This window comes from Schistocerca piceifrons, chromosome 5 (assembly GCF_021461385.2).
Source record: "Schistocerca piceifrons isolate TAMUIC-IGC-003096 chromosome 5, iqSchPice1.1, whole genome shotgun sequence".
In the NCBI taxonomy this organism is placed as follows: domain Eukaryota; kingdom Metazoa; phylum Arthropoda; class Insecta; order Orthoptera; family Acrididae; genus Schistocerca; species Schistocerca piceifrons.
The window spans coordinates 605473816-605492925 of record NC_060142.1 but is presented as its reverse complement, the minus strand read 5'-3'; the positions used below and the strand labels follow the sequence as shown (position 1 = coordinate 605492925).

General features: G+C 42.9%; 1 protein-coding gene across 1 annotated transcript in view; it reads left to right on the top strand.

Annotated features, from left to right (window-relative positions):
- Nucleotides 1-19110, top strand: part of LOC124799163 (igLON family member 5-like) — a gene marked incomplete at its 5' end in the record, with an annotated part of 186819 nt that overhangs the window by 93063 nt on the left and 74646 nt on the right. Inside the window, one exon of the mRNA XM_047262702.1 lies at nt 6567-6668. Coding sequence (XP_047118658.1) covers nt 6567-6668 — 102 coding nt within the window. The remainder of the gene's footprint in view (nt 1-6566; nt 6669-19110) is intronic.

The window sequence follows — 19110 nt, the reverse complement described above, 5'->3', positions numbered from 1 at the left end:
AGAGCCATTTGAACCATTTTTTTGTGATGCTATCATCTTCGTATACGCCGAGGGGAGGACAGGTTTTTTGTAAAGTATGAGGGGCCATAACAAGTGTCAGGACTCAGTTGCCGGAAAGAACGATAATTGTGCATTTAGTGTGGAGGAAGCCTTTATCAACCGCGTCTGGGAGTAAATCCAGGAACAGGAGGTGTGGACCAGAATGGGAAGTGAGGAGAAAGGTATTGGAAGATAAACAAGAGATAGTGAACGAAACGGTTATGAGGAAACCGTATGGATTAAGGCCTACGACATGGTCATTTAATATTTTTTAAGTTAGTAATATATTTCGTATGAATAATATAATCAGCAGCGAGCAGCAATGAATTCAAGGGGCAGAAAAGTATTAATTTTTCGTGCCTGTGGGTGAAACGCAAAGAGGGTGAGATGATATGGTTTATAGTGGGGTTACTGATTTCCGTCAGGGTGAAAGCGTTACGGAACCAGCATCTCGAAGGGGGAGTGCTTCTCGCCAAGCACGAAGACGTAATGACCATCAGTCATCACTCGGAGATACACGATGTAATCAACACATGGGAGATGTGTAACGAGGTGAGAAGAATGGAAGAAGCATTCGACAAATTCCGTTAGGGAAACGAAAGGCACGAGATACTGGAAGGAAGTGCTGGGGTATGTGAGAAAATTCATGGGGTGAACGAGAAATTAAGGAGATGACCTAGGTACTGGGGGCTATTCCATATACACGAAGAAACAGATTTTGAAACGACGCTGGCACTACTGATGAGGAAGACATTCGAAGGGTGAACGACATTTTGGTTGAGGTTAACCATTTATAAAAGGGGACAAAGCCATAAGTGACTGACACACTACGCAGGCAGCAAGTTTAGAAAAGGACATATTGAGTAGCACACGACTGCTACGAAAATACAGTGGATAAGTCATGAGGTATGCCAGAGCCGCAGAAGAGGCTGTTAATTAGAGTAACAGGGAACTGCAAGGGGAAGTGGAAGTCTTAGACACGGAAGTAATGACAAAAATTGTTGCAGTCCATAGAAGATTATGTTTGCAAAGAATGAGGGGAAAGTAAGAGAACTACAGCGGACTGTGCACCACGATGTAAGACTTCAGGTAGAGGAAAACTTGCTGTCCCCAGAGAAGTATTTAGAGGGTCTCAGGAAAGTACATGAGGAACTACCGCAGGACCTGGGACGGTTTTAGAACCTGAGCTCAAAAGTTTACCTTTTTATTTCAGGACAGTCACAGTATCATTAGGACCTGATGGAGCGAAAGTTTGCATTTCCGTTTCTGTACCAGCAGCAGAAAACAAGCACAATACGAGTGTTACATCATTCATGCAAAAAAATGGTTCAAATGGCTCTGAGCACTATGGGACTTAACTTCTGAGGTCATCAGTCCCCTAGAACGTAGAACTACTTAAACCTAACTAACCTAAGGACATCACACACATCCATGCCCGAGGCAGGATTCGAACCTGCAACCGAAGCGGTCGTGCGGTTCCAGACTGTAGCGCCTAGAACCGCTCGGCCACTCTGGCCGGCTTTACTATTGTCATAAAGTTCACCACAAAGAGCGTAATCCATGTTTTAGTACGTAGAACACGAGGCACAGAACTCAGACCCAGCTGTCGTTCATATTCCAGTGGACTGGATACCCCAAGCACAAAAGCATGAGAAGGAACGTGAATGCACAAAGTGGAAGTATTAAGAATAAGAGATTCATTTTAGCTTGTAAGTCGTGAATAGAGAGTTAGAATTAATCGTGCAAGAATCCTAGTGGTGAAATAAGTTCCATAGTGTTTGAGTTGCAGGGCACGGCAAGGGGCCAACGGAGATATGTGAAGATTAAATGATGGGGTTAAGGGAGCCAATTGTAAGGAAAATTCTTTGCACTACCAGAAAAGCCCAACATCTATTGTTTCACGTGAGAGGCAACTGAACGCCCCATCAAGCTGTTCCTGATTAAAAAAATTAATTGAACAAATATCGTTTGGTCCTGATGTCTCATTACACTCTCCGTAGGTGACAATGGAGTACCAACATAACGAAACTTACTACTTGTGGCGAAATAGTGAAGTACACTGAGAAAGGTCACTTTAGGGTTACTGGTCCAACTCCATAATTACTTGTTACCATTAAGTGTAGATCTCCATAGTCTTGCTGAAAATCTGTGAAAATTCAATTGATATTCACAAATTGCACAGAATATAGGAAATACGTGGGTCAACTATGTCTCGATAAAACTTAATTTCTCAAATGAAAGTTCAGCCTAATTTTGTATTCCCTTAAGGCAGCAAAGCTGGAGCAATATCAGAGGAGACGAATCACAAAAACAAGCAATAATCCTACTGGAATGAGATTTTCACTCTGCAGTGCAGTGTGCGCTGATACGAACTTTCTGGCAGATTAAAACTGTGTGCCGGACCGAGACATGAACACGAGAACTTTGCCCTTCACTGGCGAGTGCTCTACCATCTGATCTACCCAAGCACGACTCACGCCCCGTCCTCACAGATTCACTTCTGCCAGTTAGGGAGGTAGGAGACAAGATATTGGCAGAAGTGAACCTATGAGGACGGGGCGTGAGTCATGATTGGGTAGCTCAGATGGTAGAGCACTTGCCAGTGAAGGGCAAGTGTCCCACGTTCGAGTATCGGTCCGGCACATAGTTTTAATCTGTGAGGAGGTTTAATAATCTTACTGCAAACCAAAATCAGTCCACATGTCTGTGTAACACATATTATTTGACTAACTGCTAATAATTTCCCTAGAGATCCATTGTCCTTTCTAGGCGCTGCAGTCTGGAACCGCGCAACCGCTACGGCCGCAGGTTCGAAGCCTGCCTCGGGCATGGATGTGTGTGATGTCTTAGGTTGGTTAGGTAAAAGTAGTTCTAGTTCTAGGGGACTGATGACCTCAGAGGTAGAGTCCCATAGTGCTCAGAGCCATTTGAAACATTTTTGAACCATTGTCCACGTGCATCAGTGAACCAGCTGATATCGATGACACAGTGGTGGTAAAATGATGTTAAATATCCCTTACTTTTCTGTGCGATTCATTAATGATGGTAATCGGCCATTCAAACTATTTTAAAGTCGTAGTGACAACCTTGTGAAACACAACCACCACTTCCGACAAACCAACCTGCCGACCTTTTGTGCCATAAGGCTGGACAGCAGTGATCTCCTCCGCTATCCGCCCCTCTGGCCACCACAACCTGTGACACCAGCAGTTCCCTCCTCTAGCTGCCCCTATAGCCACCAATACCTGTGACACCAGCAGTTCCCTCCGCTAGCTGCCCCTCTGGCTACCACCTCCTGTGACACCAGCAACTCCCTCCACTAGCTGCCTCTCTGGCTACCACCAATTGTGACACCAGCAGTTCCCTCCGCCAGCAGCCCCTCTGGCCACCACCACCTGTGACACCAGCAGATCCCTCCGCCAGCAGCCCCTCTGGCCACCACCACCTGTGACATCAGCAGTTCCCTCTGCTAGTGTCCCACTGACTACCACCACCTTTGGCACCAGCAGTTCCCTCCGCCAGCAGCCCCTCTCGCCACCACCACCTGTGACACCAGCAGTTACCTCCAGTAACTGCCCCTGTGGCCACCCCATCCTGTGACATCAGCAGTTCCCTCCGCTAGCTTCCCCACTGGCTACCACCACCTGTGACACCAGCAGCTCCGTCCGCTAGCTGCCACACTGGTCACCACCACCTGTGACACCAGCAGTTCCCTCCGCTAGCTGCTGCTCTGGCTACCACCACCTGTGACCCCAACAGTTCCCTCCGCTAGGTGCCCCTCTGGCTATCGTCACCTGTCACACCAGCAGTCCCCTCCGCTGGCTGCCCCTCAGGCCACCACCACCACCTGTGACACCAGCAGTTCCCTCCGCCAGTAGTCCCTTTGGCCTCCACACCAGTGACACCAGCAGATCCCTCCACTAACTGCCCTCTGGCCACCCCATCCTGTGACATCAGCAGTTCCCTCTGCTAGCTGCCCCTCTGGCTACCACCACCCTCGATATCAACAGTTCCCTCTGCTAACTGCCACACTGAGCTGTGATCCTGGCATCCAGTCAGTTTAAATATTTGCCTCCCTGACCTATGACCTCGAAAGTGGAACTCAGATCTTGTCTCAAAGTTACGATGTAAATTATTTAAATTACTCATGATTGATTAACATAGTGTATGGCGTCACATGCGCGTTAATGAAACAAGGAATTTATGAATAAGTAGCTGGTCCTCTGGTGATTGATACCCAAGCTACATGCTATTAAATAATGTTCTTAAATCGTTTTGTTATAGAACAAACAGTGTGTGTAGGTTACAGGACACACTTAGACGTTCAAAGATGTTCAGTGCTATTCTGAAAGGAACTTGTCTCTTCTTTCTGATCATGCATTCATGTTTGAGTTAATCCTTCTTGTTTTTTCTAATTTCTAAATTTAATTGCATTATAACTAGTCATCAACTTACCTGCCAATGGATGAAGTTTTTGCCCCTTGTGATCTCGAATTATGCTGCTGTGTGATCCCTTATTAGGATAGCACAATATCTAAATTCGTATCTTATCTCTATGTGTGTATATACTGATACATTCTGTTATTATATTAACGCGCGCTATCGATTCTGTACCATGTATCTCTAGTAAATTTCGTGCATATAAATTCAATGCCCTTAACAGGAGCTGTTCAACAAAATCTCATTTGTCACAAATTAAATAATATTAACGACGATTTAAATTTTATGTATAGAGACGTATTTCTCATAGTATAACATCTAAAGTATTTTTTCCAGAACAGAGGTGCTGTCGTCAGTAATTCTGATCCTTTAATTTCTTCACGCTGGTATACTTGCCTGTTATTTATTTCATCTTGCTCCTTTATACACTCTCAACGTGAAAACTCTCCATGGCCCCGAACACTCTACAAAGCTCCGAACGAAAGCCACTTCCCGTCTCTGAAATGCTACTTTCCAAAGGGCTTTCCCTGACGTCATTGCTACCATATTCGAGTGTTACCGGTTTCCGCCTGTAATCCCACACACCCACGCCGTTCAAAAGGGCATTCGCGTCCGTTTCCAGGCAAAAATTCTCCCCTTGATATAGGTAAGGCCCACGCCAAAATCCATCAGGTTACAAAGTATGCATTATTTTTATTTACGTTTCCTAAGTGAGATTTTGACTCTGCAGCTGAGCGTTCGCTGATATTGAACTTCCGGGAGATTAAAGCTGTATGCAGAACCGAGAATCGAACTCGAGGCTTTTGCCAATCGCGGGCAAGTGTTCTACGAATTGAACATGTAACACGTCAGCATCAGTTGCTAATAGAAACCAGTCTTATCCCAGGTTTCAGCCAAAATAATTTGGCCTTCTTCAGAAGCCAGTGACAATAAACAATTGCATGCCAATTTTGGCCATTTCAGGTATAAAACTGTAGCACCGTGGTAACCAGTCATACATCTACATTACTTGGGCTGAAGAGAAACATCAGGCTCCATTGTGCAGACTAAGTCGGTAGGCCGCGAGAGGCTTCTGAAGAAAGCCAAATTATTTTGGCTGAAACCTGGGAAAAAATTGGTTTCTATTTGCAACTGAGGCTGACGTGTTACATGTTCAACTATCACAGTTGTTGTCACGGTGCACGATGTTAAATATTCTACCAATCGAGCTACCTGAGCACGACTCACATTCCGTCCTCACAGCATTGGTCCCGAGTTCCAGTCACACACTTTTAATCTGTCAGCAAGTTTCTGATTTACATTTTGTTCACGTTCTAACGTTCTGTAAGAGCTTAGGAAATTGATAAGGCTGGGCATGGGAATCGAACTGTCTATACTTACAATGTGCTTATCTATGGCTACACCTGGTACTTGATTGACATTTACTGTTTACAACCATACAAATCGTATATGTAAATGAAACCGCATCAGTTAAGAATATAAAAGTTTTAATAGGATATAATTCAGCATCTGTGTAAGTGGAAGTTAAAAGATTAAATACTGCTGCCACCGGACGACGGAGAATGAAGCATCGATTCTTACTCGAAGGCCACTTCGTACTATTTCTGCCAAATGTGACGTCTTGGCTCTATTCAAAGGCAGTCTACAAATCTGTCATAAAGTATCCCAGGGTGCCTAGAACCGCTTATGACAAACATTGGAACTCTATAGAGTACTCAGTAGATTAGAGACTACTTACAGCCTAAAACATTCAGCATGATCGGAATGTATGGTATCACATAGGTCCAACTCCTCCCAATAGAAGTTCTCTAAAAAAATGCTGACCTTGATGGTTCGACCTTCACGAGGGCAGAAGAAAGACAGTTTACTGTTTTACAATGCCATCGACGACAGGGCCATACGTGATGGAACCCAGTGATGAATCCCAAGGTACGACAGAGGGATGGATGGGAAAGGGAACAGGCCGTATTTTCAGTACGTCAGGAACGTTGACATTGTTTGTATATTCAAGATGACAGTATCTGTGGGTATCTTCAGTTGGCCGCCCTGTCTACAGGTAGTACATTTTTGTTTTTTGTGTGTTGCAGGTGTCGTGGATACGACGCAAGGACTACCACCTGCTCACCGTGGGGCTGGCGACGTACAGCAGCGACGATCGATTCCTGGTGGTGCACGCGCGGCATCTGCAAGTAACTCATTCACGCCTCTACTTTCGTTTCTCTCTTTCCTCTTCCACGTTTATTATACTCCAATATAACTGACCGAGTCGTTAGCGTCAAACAGAATTCTTTAACAATGCGCATGCAGCGTCTGGTTATATGATCTCTCTAAAAGACGTGTAATCCCCCTGTCATTTGGGGGAAAATTATCTCACCTCTGTCTTCATGCAAGCGAAAATTCGATTTGTATAAAAACGTACCACAGATAAATATATACAACTCATTACAGCAGCCTTCCTAAGATCCCCATTGCTGGATGTCAGAAGGCAGAATTTATGTGCGCTTAGTGAAGCAAAGCGTCAAACAGAATTCTTTAACAATGCGCATGCAGCGTCTGGTTATATGATCTCTCTAAAAGACGTGTAATCCCCCTGTCATTTGGGGGAAAATTATCTCACCTCTGTCTTCATGTAAGCGAAAATTCGATTTGTATAAAAACGTACCACAGATAAATATATACAACTCATTACAGCAGCCTTCCTAAGATCCCCATTGCTGGATGTCAGAAGGCAGAATTTATGTGCGCTTAGTGAAGCACGCGTGACTGGTATTTCACCAAAACAAAACAAAACTATACTCTCGCTATCGCGACAGTGGTCAACCAGCTTCAGAACAGGCTAACGAAGATTCCTCGTTCGGAAAGTAAAACACTCAATACACCTACAGTTTCACAGTGGCGTATACCTTCCTACACGGACTGTACTGTTTGTAAAGAGTACGCCAGAAACAGACGATATGAAAAAGCTATCTTGAACTACACACATCAAAAAAGTTTTCCATCACCCCAGTTCCCAGAACTCCTGAAGGTAAACGTTTACTATGGATATTGTATCACAACACAGTCCCTTTGACTTGTCACAGATGTCACTAAACCCGCCCAAAGATGTAAACAGCCATGAATGAGCAGAGACTTTTAGGTGGAAGAGGTCCGACAGCTGATCAGTTCCAGTCATTGCTACAGGAAGGAGATAAACGGCTCGTGTTGTCTGTAGTTCAACCATGCGTAGACAGTCAATACCGCGGTTAGATACGTCCGCATTTGTTACTTTGTACCAGGAAGGGTTCTCAACAAGCAAGTGTCCAGGCGTCTAGGAGTGAACCAAAGCGATCTTGTTCAGACATGGAGGAGATACAGAAAGAAAGGAACTGTTGATGACATGCCTCGCTCAGGCTGCCCTAAGGCTACTACTGCACTGGACAACCTCTACCTGCAGATAATGGCCTTGGGGAAACATGACAGCAACGTCACTATGTTGAATAATGCTTTTCGTGCAGCCACAGGGCGTCTTGTTACGACTCAAACTGTGCGCATATGCTGCATGATGCGCAACTTACCTCCCGGCGCCCATGGCGAGGTCAATCTTTGTAACCACGACATCATGCAGCGCGGTACAGTTGAGCCCAACATCATGCTGAATGGACCCCCAGGATTGGCATCACGTTCTCTTCACCGATGGTTGTCGCATAAGCCGTCAACCAGACAATCTTCGGTGATGTGTTTGGTGGCCAACCGGTCAGGCTGAACACCTTAGACCCACTGCCCAGCGAGTGCAGCAATGTGGAGGTTCCCTTCTGTTTTGGGGTGGCATTATGTGGAGCCGATGTACGACTTCGCTCGACTAGAGTGGCCAGCATTTTCTTCAGACATGAACCCTATCTAACGTGCCTGGGATAGATTGAAAAGGGATATTTATGGACGACGTGACTCCCCAACCACTCTTTGGGATCTACGCCGAATCGCGGTTCAAGCGTGGTACAGTCTCGACCAACAGTGCCTTGACAAACTTGTGGATAGTATGCCACGATTAATGCAGGCATGCATCAATGGAAGATGTGCTACTGGGTATTAAACATACCGGTGTGTACAGAAGTCTGGACGACCATCACTGAAGCTCTCGTACTATGGTGGTGCAACATGCAGTGTGTGATTTTCATGAGCTATGAACAGGACGTAAATGATGTTTTTGTTGATCTCTATTCCAGTTTGCTGTACAGGGTACGGAACTCTCGGAACTGAGGTGATGCAAAATTTTTTTATGTGTGTGTATTTATTTAAAACACTGAGAAATAATTGAAAATGAAAAAATGGCATCTTAGATCTTAAAAATACGAGCGCCTACCAACATAGAAATGTTCTCGGTCAACTTCATCGCAGTGCGCTGTATTGCAGCTCCGATGGGTTCTCGAGATATTTGCAAAATGTCAGGATGTGTACTGTAAACTTCTGGGTTTTAGGTACCTCTTACTGCCATCAACGGAAGAAAGTCACACGGAAGCATAAAGAAAATGACACTTTCCCACTGCCAAATATATCCTCCCTCTAAACGTTCTGGCCGAGTACATTGAGACACCATGTTAGGGGAAGCAAAGATTGTGCCACAGAAGTCGTTTACATAGACTGGGAAATATAAAGGCATCCAGCACGGTACCTACATTACTGATTTGCAGAGCTTTGTGAAGACCCGTAGGAAGTAAAATATTAGCCACAACAGCATAATCGCTAATATAGATGTAATGTCGCTTATTACGATGGCGTGTGTAAAAAACACGCGGGATATCTTGCCCATACAGGTTTCGCATAGTATCGTCATATCATAAAGATAACGCACTTGTTGAACTGTGGTGAATGTCATAACACAACGGACTACACAGTGACAGGTTCATCATCTCCTTATGAAAGATTCTGAAGAAAAAACTACTCTTCGTTTGACCTGTGTTACTTCGTTCCGCACTGACGATACTTTCTTGGGTCAGTCCTAACGGTGAATAGACACAGTTGCAGTTTGTGTGTTACCCTGAAGTATTATTAATATATAATTATTATTATTGCTGTTATTATTGTACATCCCCGTTGTACCAAGTATACACTGATAAGTTCATATTTTGAACTTAAACATATGGAAGTAACTCGCTGCTACTGTGCTGTGAGAATGCTTGTAGCCTACTGTTAATTGCTATTGTCTTGTTGAAAATTGTACCTAGGATAATGCTTCTGAGTAACTGCCGTTAGTCGTACTGAAACCAGTTAAGTTACAACAGCAGAATGAATTAAACATATATAATTCAGACCCAAATCTGACTTGAGCTCTGCGTTATATGTACGAACTTATTTCTTGAAGAGATATAATTTTAGTTTAAATCTACTCACAGCGCTATCCCCTGAAACTGACTGTCTCTCTAATTATTCTTGTGACTGTGCGCGTCGGGCACGATGTTTGCTCTGTCTGTATTCCATCTCACAGGCTCGTAGGGCGACCAATGCCCTGCAAGGAGAGTAAACTGATGTACCTTAATGTGTCCAAAGAAGACAACTCACTTAGTCATAAAATGCGAATTTGTGATCTTGAAGAAAATACTTAAATATTTCGGTTTTGGTTAAGGAAATCGCTAAATGGTATAGTATAAATCAATACATTACAAGTCAAATTATGAAAGGCTATTGGGGGGGGGGGGGGGCGGATGTTCCTGTTGTGGACAACGAAAGTACAAGGGCCGTTAAAAAAACGCATTGAGTAAGTGCATAAGAAGCGTCTTGACATCTGGCTGACAATTGAATAGTATGGATGGTAAAATATGTTTCTGGAGCTGCGGAAGGTATAGTAGTTCAACAACATAGCCTCTCTGCGACTACTCCGCAGCTTATTCTGTTTATTTCGCCGTATCTTGCAGAGGCCTTTCCTGGGTCTACGAGTTTAGTTTTTCGTGAAAGATTCCCTCAGTGCCGCTCCACTCAAAGTAAGTCCATGCTATAATCGTAAGAACTCTTCATATGATAGTGTGGAGGAAGAGGAATGATTAGGTTACAAAAATTGACGAATACGATGAAGTCATTAATGGCAGTTACTTATTTCAGTTGAAACTTCCAGTACGAGAAACGGCGGTCCATGTGTAAAACTATTTGCTAACTTTTCGTCCTTGTCTGTCAAAGACAACTTCAGGGATAAAACTGGCAAACGAAGCCTTCTGCAACATAGTACACCAAAGGACATGGTGCACAGCCATTGAAACAATGGTCAATTCATGGATTTACATGTCATATTCCATGGAGTTTAATAACCATGGAGCACTAGTAGAGTCTGCGTAATATTTATGTAATAAATGGGATTCTGATAGATGCTATCCGATGCCGTTTGAATATACGATCGATTTCTATAGCTCCAATGAAGACAGATTAGCAGCAGAATTCAACGGAACGTGTCGCTACGTGTCGTCATGTCACGTCAGTGTGTATTTACACGTCACGTCACGTCGCGTTAATTCGTGTAGCCCAATACCGAACCATGAAAGCGGCATTATGATACACCATTCAGGATACGAAAAGTCTGAGTATAGCTCGGAATAATTAACAACGATATGGTTCATTAATGGCCAAGAAAACTCCATCGTATACTCTTTATGAATTTATCGTGGTAAATTGGTGAGAATTGAACCATCATTCCAAAACATCCATATCGTTTGCTGACAAAAATACCTTTATACAAATAGGACAAGCAACTTTTATTAGGGGATACATACAGCCGGTTTTCCTTATCCATTATCTTTTTCTTTCTGCGTAGCAAACTGCCTTTTCCTCCTACAATAAACTTTTTCACGTAATAAAAGATTATTTAATTAAAATTGTTTCATCTGTTTGTGTTCCCTCTCGGCTGGTGTAAAACGTTAAGTCTGCACTTGTCTCATTACAGAATGTTGACGGGATACAACGTATCTGAATAATTTGACGTGATTGATGTAACACTGCCATTGGAAGTTATGGAATGTTAAAACATGTAAAGTGAGTTAGGAAATAATAAAAGGTAGGGTCAAGGCATCAGCAATGTTTTGAAGTGCATCCAAATCGCAGCTTCATCTCGTAGTATTCTGAAGCAAATTGCAGCAGGTGCTTCGTTGGTACGTGAGAACACACTCATTTTTATGTGATCGACGGCTCACAATCAAGCGCCCCACTCCACCACTTGGCGTCTTTATTGGTAGTGCTGACATGCACTCCACCATTTGGGGTTCTCGAAGGTGTGTGGCTGTTGGCTTCCTTGTAGCCTAACAGAAGATCATAAAGAGTAACTGAGGACAATCTGCGGGGAATTTCTTACGCATTAAGACGTTGATTGTTAATAGGCGGATGGTGGCAATTTTCTGTTGATAATCACAGACGATGAAGTCACAAGCGATTAAACATGGGTTCATCGCTCTGAACCGGTAACAAAGCGGTAATCCATGCAGCGGGGCCACACCGCTCTACGCAGAAGAATATGTTGAAAGCTGCTCTCCCAGCCAGTAAATTCATGGCGACGGTCTTCTGTGATTCTGAAGGCGTTATTCAGGTTGACGTCCTTCCTTATGGTGCTCTGAAGCCTGTTGTGTTATTACTTGCTGACCGTCTCTGGTACAATGCTTGTAATAGCTACGACATCGACAGTCAGAAAAATTAATAAAGTTGCTGGCACGACTCTATTTCACGCACCCGGCAGGCAACACATTCCTCCACCCCAGTCTCTCAACACATTTCGGCGCTTCCCTTCACTTCGCGAGAAAGTCTCTTCGGCTTTTGGTTGTTCCATTCACTGGTCCTGGCCCTCTTCCGCACTTTTTCTACTAATAGGTATCGTTCTGTGTCATTGTAATCATCTTTGTATACATTTAATTTGCATAATTTGACAGTTTGTCTTTAATTCCCATGTTTCTTAGTTTCTTCCAATCTCTTTAATAATTTCCCTGAGCTTTCCAATTTCAAATTTTCCTCGTCGCTTTCCCCACTAATCAGTGAGCTTCTCTGACTAATCCCTTCATTCGGCATTTAACTGTCCTCTACAGAAACGACTCTCCTGTGTGCTACCCTGTTCAATAATTGGTCATGAAAGCTAAACTCAAAAGATTTTCTTCAGGAAGCAAGAGAAGCACAATTGTTAAACAATGTAGGTGCTCAAAGTTGCTTACAAACTGTTGACAGCAGCAAAATGTTCCCTTCGCCAAAACTCTCGTGTTACTAACACCTTTTAAGTAAGAAGTACGCTGAGACGTTTTGAAACCTCAACAAGAATAATTTGGCGGCTGAGTTACCAGCCACACAGTTCGCAACATGGACCTTCTGTCGTGCCAGTAGCCAGTCTCTCTGCTGGCAAATAAGTGTGTGCTGATACAAACTGTTCTAACTGCGTACCCAGCAACAGAAACCGACCTCACATTTCCTGACGTGGTCACTAAAAATAAAAAAAAGAAACGCACCTGTGGTTTGTGCTCAGAGACTCTCCTATTTCCAATATATTGGTAGTGTCCGAGTATCTTCGCTTCAATAAATATTTCCTGTATCGTCGTATGATGAGAGAGTGATGAACTTCTTCATTTATACAGGCAATTAAGTACACTTTCGACATGAAAGGTGTTCATCATACTCACACAAGAAATTCATATCATTCATTAATAAATTATTTATTATGTATGGAAGTGAAACGTGGACGATAAATAGTTTAGACAAGAAGAGAATAGAAGCTTTCGAAATTTGGTGCTACAGAAGAACGTTGAATATTGGATGGGTAGACCACATAACTAATGAGCAGGTATTGAATAGAACTGGAGAGAAGGGACATTTGGGGCACAACTTGACTAGAAGAAGGGATCGGTTCGTAGGGCTTATTCTGAGGCATCAATGGATCACCAATTTGGTATTGGAGGGCAGCACGGAGGGTACAAATCGTAGAGGGAGACCAAGAGATGAATATACTAAACAGATTCAGAAGGATGTAGGTTCCAGTAAGTACTGGGAGATGAAGAAGCTTGCACATGGTAGAGTAGCATAGAGGGCTCCATCAAACCAGTCTCTGGACTGAAGACCACAACAACAACAAGTTATTTTGTAAATAATGCCGTGTACATCGTTTATTGTATTTCCATTTTTGTATCGTCGTTTCAGATACCGCAATCATGATACAAGAATTGAAACGTGTCAGAAAAGACAATGTTGGACATTCTTTTCCATGGCTGATAAATTTAAATGTTACCACAGAGCTGTATTTCCCGTACATGTATTTATACCACAACCAGATTCGATCCACATCAACATCTTCATCTGACCGAAATTTTGCAGCAGTGTGCGTTACTAATTCTCTCAAGATGAGCTGGTGTCATGACTGAAACGTATCTGATAGCTACTAAGCATTCCCCTCGTGCAGGACAACAATCATGCAGAATATTTTGAAAGAAATTTCCGCCATTAAGATTTTAATTGTTCATTTCGTTTACACAATCGTCAACTTGGCTTTCTAGCCATTCTCAAGTGCATATTGAAATATTGAAACATGTTTATCGACGATGACGTCTCACAGACAGGTCAGTCTTATTTTAACATTTCAACGTGCACTTTTGAATGGCTACAAAGGCCATATCATGATAAGTGAACAAAATGGCCGAAATTTCTTTCAAAAATGTCTAACAGCACTTAATGGCATTTTCTGAAACACGAAGACCAAACTGAGACGTGCCATTTAGCCATATGTATTGCGATTATGCATTTTCAGCCTTTGCAGCGGCGCATTTATGACACAGTGTAACAATTTGTTACGAAAAATGTTGATGAACTTTCGGTAACCAGAAGACGTTCAATTGGAACGACACCGATTATAGTGTAATAAATGAACCTGAAATAATGCTGTGCAGATTTTATTAACATCTGTCTATTAAGACATCGCAGTCGGCAAGATGGTATTCCCTCATACTTCCACTTTTCCCGGCCACTTCTCTATGGGAAGCTGAAAGCAGCGCTCATTCCAGCAGGGGGCCACAAAACACTGAAAACACAGATGTGTTGTTCCTTTATGAGTCGTATGGGACATGTATTGCAAAACGAGGGGAAAATATAAGACTGAAAACCAAAATCAGCCTCAGGTGTCGACACGTAGTAGTGCATGAGGACGAGCTTTGGGCACTGATCGAAAAGGAAGAGGATAATATGTGCGTGTGAGGTGTGAATCAGGCCCTTACACCACGTGATCTACCACAGCTACCGGATACTGCGTCAAAATTTAGCGATTAAAACTGCAAAACAAATCAGTGAATAAGATCCAACCACTTCAACATTACGAACTCCGCCCTTTACGGAGTGAGTCACTTCGGGCTCCTTCTGGTAAGTTCCGGACGCTGCTACCTTACACATTTTAGAGTGAATCTCAAATCCGGCAGTCAATGGTTTTACTCTTGGTGACTACCACCAAGAAAATAATCGAACGCTGTAGAATTTTACATGAAGTGACACGACTTCAACAGAGAGGTGATTCTTATTCATGGTGTCATACTGCAATTGGAACATATGACGCATCGTGTTTGAGTAACTACCAACTAGAATGCTGAAAGGATACACAAGAAATTTTCGAGTTCAGTCGGCGTGTATTGACAGTTGTTTCCGTTGACAGCTTCTCTGACATGAAAATGCAAGTATGCTGCACAACACACGTCATTCGACAAAAAAGGTACAGCACTTGCTTCTTAATACTCCCCATTGTGCCACATTCCATGTTCGTCAGTCACAATTTGTATCCGAGACGAATTGAACCGTGAAAACAGGTAAGTTGATTCTTTGTAAGACTTGAGAACTATAATTACGAGTTGGGAAGTCGTTGATACGTTGCTTCACGAAGACGCTGCTACTAAACTGACAATCCTAGACAATTTGATTCGTGAAAATTACTTCGAACGTCTGCATTCTCTTATACATTTTCATACACACTTATTTTTCCTTGGGTTAATGCACCTCTGTTTAGCTATTTGGCTATAAGCAGGTCTTCGGAACCAGCTAGAACCTGTATTGCCACCCTTACGTTTCATTGTTGTATTAATCTGAGAGAAAATGAAGGAGTATTAACCGTCGCGAAAATAGGCTGCCGGTAAAATCTTAGTAAATGATGGAGTTCGCTGCGTAACTGAACAAAGAAAGAGATAAAAACTGTAGAAAAATTTGCGTAATCAAGTATCGACGTTGAAGAACTGTGTCAACGTCAAGCGAATGTCTCAGATGAGACCTGCGGGAGGAAGAGTGTGGAGAGTAGGAGTGGGGTGGGGGGAGGGACCAGGACGAGTAAGATTTGTTTCTGTTGTTAATTAGTGTCTGAATAAACAAAGAACAATATCTAACGAAATAAATCTAAAAACTTTGTTAAACGCCAACAGTGTATTACCACCACCATTTCGTCCGTCATGGGTTATTTTGCTTCCAAGCTCGCTGTACTCCTTAAATTCATCTAATTTGTGATCAAGAATTTTGATGTTAAGCTTCTCGCTATTCTCATTTCTGATACTTTTCATTACTTTCTTCGGTTTACTCTCAGTCAATAATCTGTACTCATTAGACTGTGCATTCGATTTAACAGATCCTGCATTCCTTTCTCAGCTTCACAGATGACAGCAATGCCATCTAATCATTGATATCCTTACACCCTTAATTTAATTCCCATTCCTGAACATTCCTTTACCTTCTTTGCTCCAGCGATGTACAGATTGAATAGGAGGGACAAAAGACTGTACCAGTGTCTTACACCCTTTTTAAGCCTAACATGTCAGTCATGGTCTTACAGGCTCGCTGTTCTTCTTGGTTTACACATATTGTATTTACCCGCGTTTCTCTGAACATTATTCAACATTTCATATCAGAATTTCGAACATCTTGACAACTTTATGTTCTCGAAAGCTTTTATCGATCGATAAATACTACGAACGTGTCTTGGTTTTTCTTCACTCTTCCTTCCATTATTAAGCGCATCGTCTCTTCACCATTGATCAAGCAAAACAGAACTTCAGATTTCTTTACCAATTATCTGTGTAATATCCTTGTCAGCAACTGGGATGCGTGAGCTGTTGAGCTGGATGTGCACTTATCTGATCTAACGAACTTCGTAATTGTGTGGACGATGTATACTGAAGGATAAAGGATTCGCAACAGGGAAAGGCAATTAATATAGAGTAAAGAAATTTAGGGAATGTATTTGACAAGGTAACATATTTAAGTGATTAATATTGCAAGATAAGTGATTAAAAGGAGCTCGAGGTAAGCCATTGCTAATGTGAATTGCTGGTACATTAAAAACCTGTGCGCAGCAGCCAGAATGTTGAATGCATGCATGCAAACATGGATGCATTGTGTTGTGCTGTGCAGGTGTCGGATGTCAGTTTGTTCCATACTTTTTTCACTTGGTCGATCTCTACAGGGACAGTTAATGCTGTTTCCATCTACGTGATTATCTGCATTTTACAATAAAGTGCCTGGGAGAGGGTTCAATGAACCTGCTGTCTCTCTACCGTTCCACTCTCGAACGGCACTCGGGAAAAACGAGCACTTAAATTATTCTATTCGAGCCCTGACTTCTCTTATTTTATCGTGATGGTCATTTCCATTTCTCCCTATGTAGGTGGGTGCCAACAGAATGTGTTCGCAAACGGAGGAGAAAACTGGTGATTGAGATTTCATGAGAAGATCCCGTCGCAACGAAAAGCCCCTTTGTTTTAATGATTGCCACTCCAATTCACGTATCATGCCTGTGACACTATCTCCCCTATTTCGCAATAATACAAAAAGAACTGCCCTTCCTTGTACTTTTCCGATGTCATCCGTCAGCCCCACCTGATGCGTATCCCACACCCCACAGCAATACTCCAGTATAGGGCGGACAAGCATGCTGTAAGCACTGTCTTTAGTATACCTGTGGCACTTTCTAAGTGTTCTGCCAATGAATCGCAGTCTTTGGTTTGCTCTACTCACAATATTATCTATGTGATCGTTCTAATTTAGATTATTTGTAGTTGTAATCCCTAAGTATTTAGTTGAATTTACAGCCTTCATATTTATGTGACTTACCGCGTAATCGAAATTTAGCTGATTTCTTTTAGTACTCTTGTGAATATCTTCACACTTTTCCTTATTCAGGGTTAATTGCCACTTATCGCACCATACAGATATCTTATCTAAATCATTTAGCAAGTCGTTTTGTGGATGACGCAAGAGGTCTATTCGTGTGGTGTCCTGTGTGTGCTCGACTGGAGACAGATCTGGTGATCGAGCAGGCCAAATCAAAATGTCGATACTCTGTAGAGCATGTTGGCTTATAAGAGGGGTATGTGTACTGTTGGAAAATACCCCTTGGAATACTGTTCATCCTTGGCAGCACAACAGGTAAAGTCACTAAACTGACGTACTACTTTGCAGTAAGAGTGTGTAGGATAGCCATTAGAGTGCTCCTGCTGTCAAACGAAATCGTACCCCAGACAATAGTTCCAGGTGTACGTCCCGTGTGCCTAGGCCGTAAATGGGTTGATTGATGGCGCTCACCTGTCGTCATTCAACCGACATACGACAAGCACTGGCACCGACGCAGAGTCAACTTTGATCAGTAAACACAACTGACTACCACTTCACCCTCCGATGAGCTCTCGCTTGACATAATAGAAGTCGCAAACGATGGTGCTTAGGTTTCAGTGGAATGCACGCTAGGGGGTGTCTGTCATGGATATGTCCATGAAGTAAGCGATTTATAACTGTTTCTTGTGTAACTGATGTGCCAACTGTTGCTCAAATTGCTGCTTCAGATGCAATACGATGCACCAGAGCCATACACCAAACACGATGGTCTTAGTTAGTGCCACGTGGCCGTACGAAGCCCGTCTTCTTGCGATCGTACATTCTCGTGACCACCGCCGCAAGCAATCACGCACAGTGGCTACATTCCAACCAAACCTTTGTGCAGTATCGCAGAAATAACATCCAGCTTCTCGTAGCCCTGTTACACGACTTCTTTGTAGCTCAGTGAGGTGTTGATAATGGCGTCTCTGCCGCCTTCAAGATGTTCTTGATAAACATCAACTCACTACGTCCAGTGGCTAAGCTAACTAACGCTCACGACCGTGACATTGTTTATTTAAAGTAAGCCTGATTTACAGCCTCATACAGGCGGTACTAGCCCCAATACTATTCTTCCGGGGCGAAATTTGAATACACACGACCTTTCAGACATAGATACACGCGCACGAACTTTCGTTTATGTCCTGCAACTCATTGTTGGTACTTTGATTTTTTTCCGTCCGTGTATTTCCGGAAATCTGAGGCCATGTCGCCTGTCTCCGGTGTGTTACACACCAACCAGAATAGTAGTCTCGTCGACACTTCAACCAACGATTTTGCAAATTACGATGGAAATTTATCTATCCCGTCACTCTTATTGGATGTATGACCTTCTGAAGCTCTGTAAACTCTGATTCTATTATTGGATCTCCTATCTCTTCCGTATGTTGCCAATTTCCTGTAGTATCACATCATCAGACAATTCCTCCCCCTCAAAAAGCCCTTCAGTGTATTCTTCTCAACTACCCGTTCTCTCCTCTCCTTTTAACAGTGGAATTCTCATTGCTCTCTTTATGTTGCCGCCGTTGACTTCGT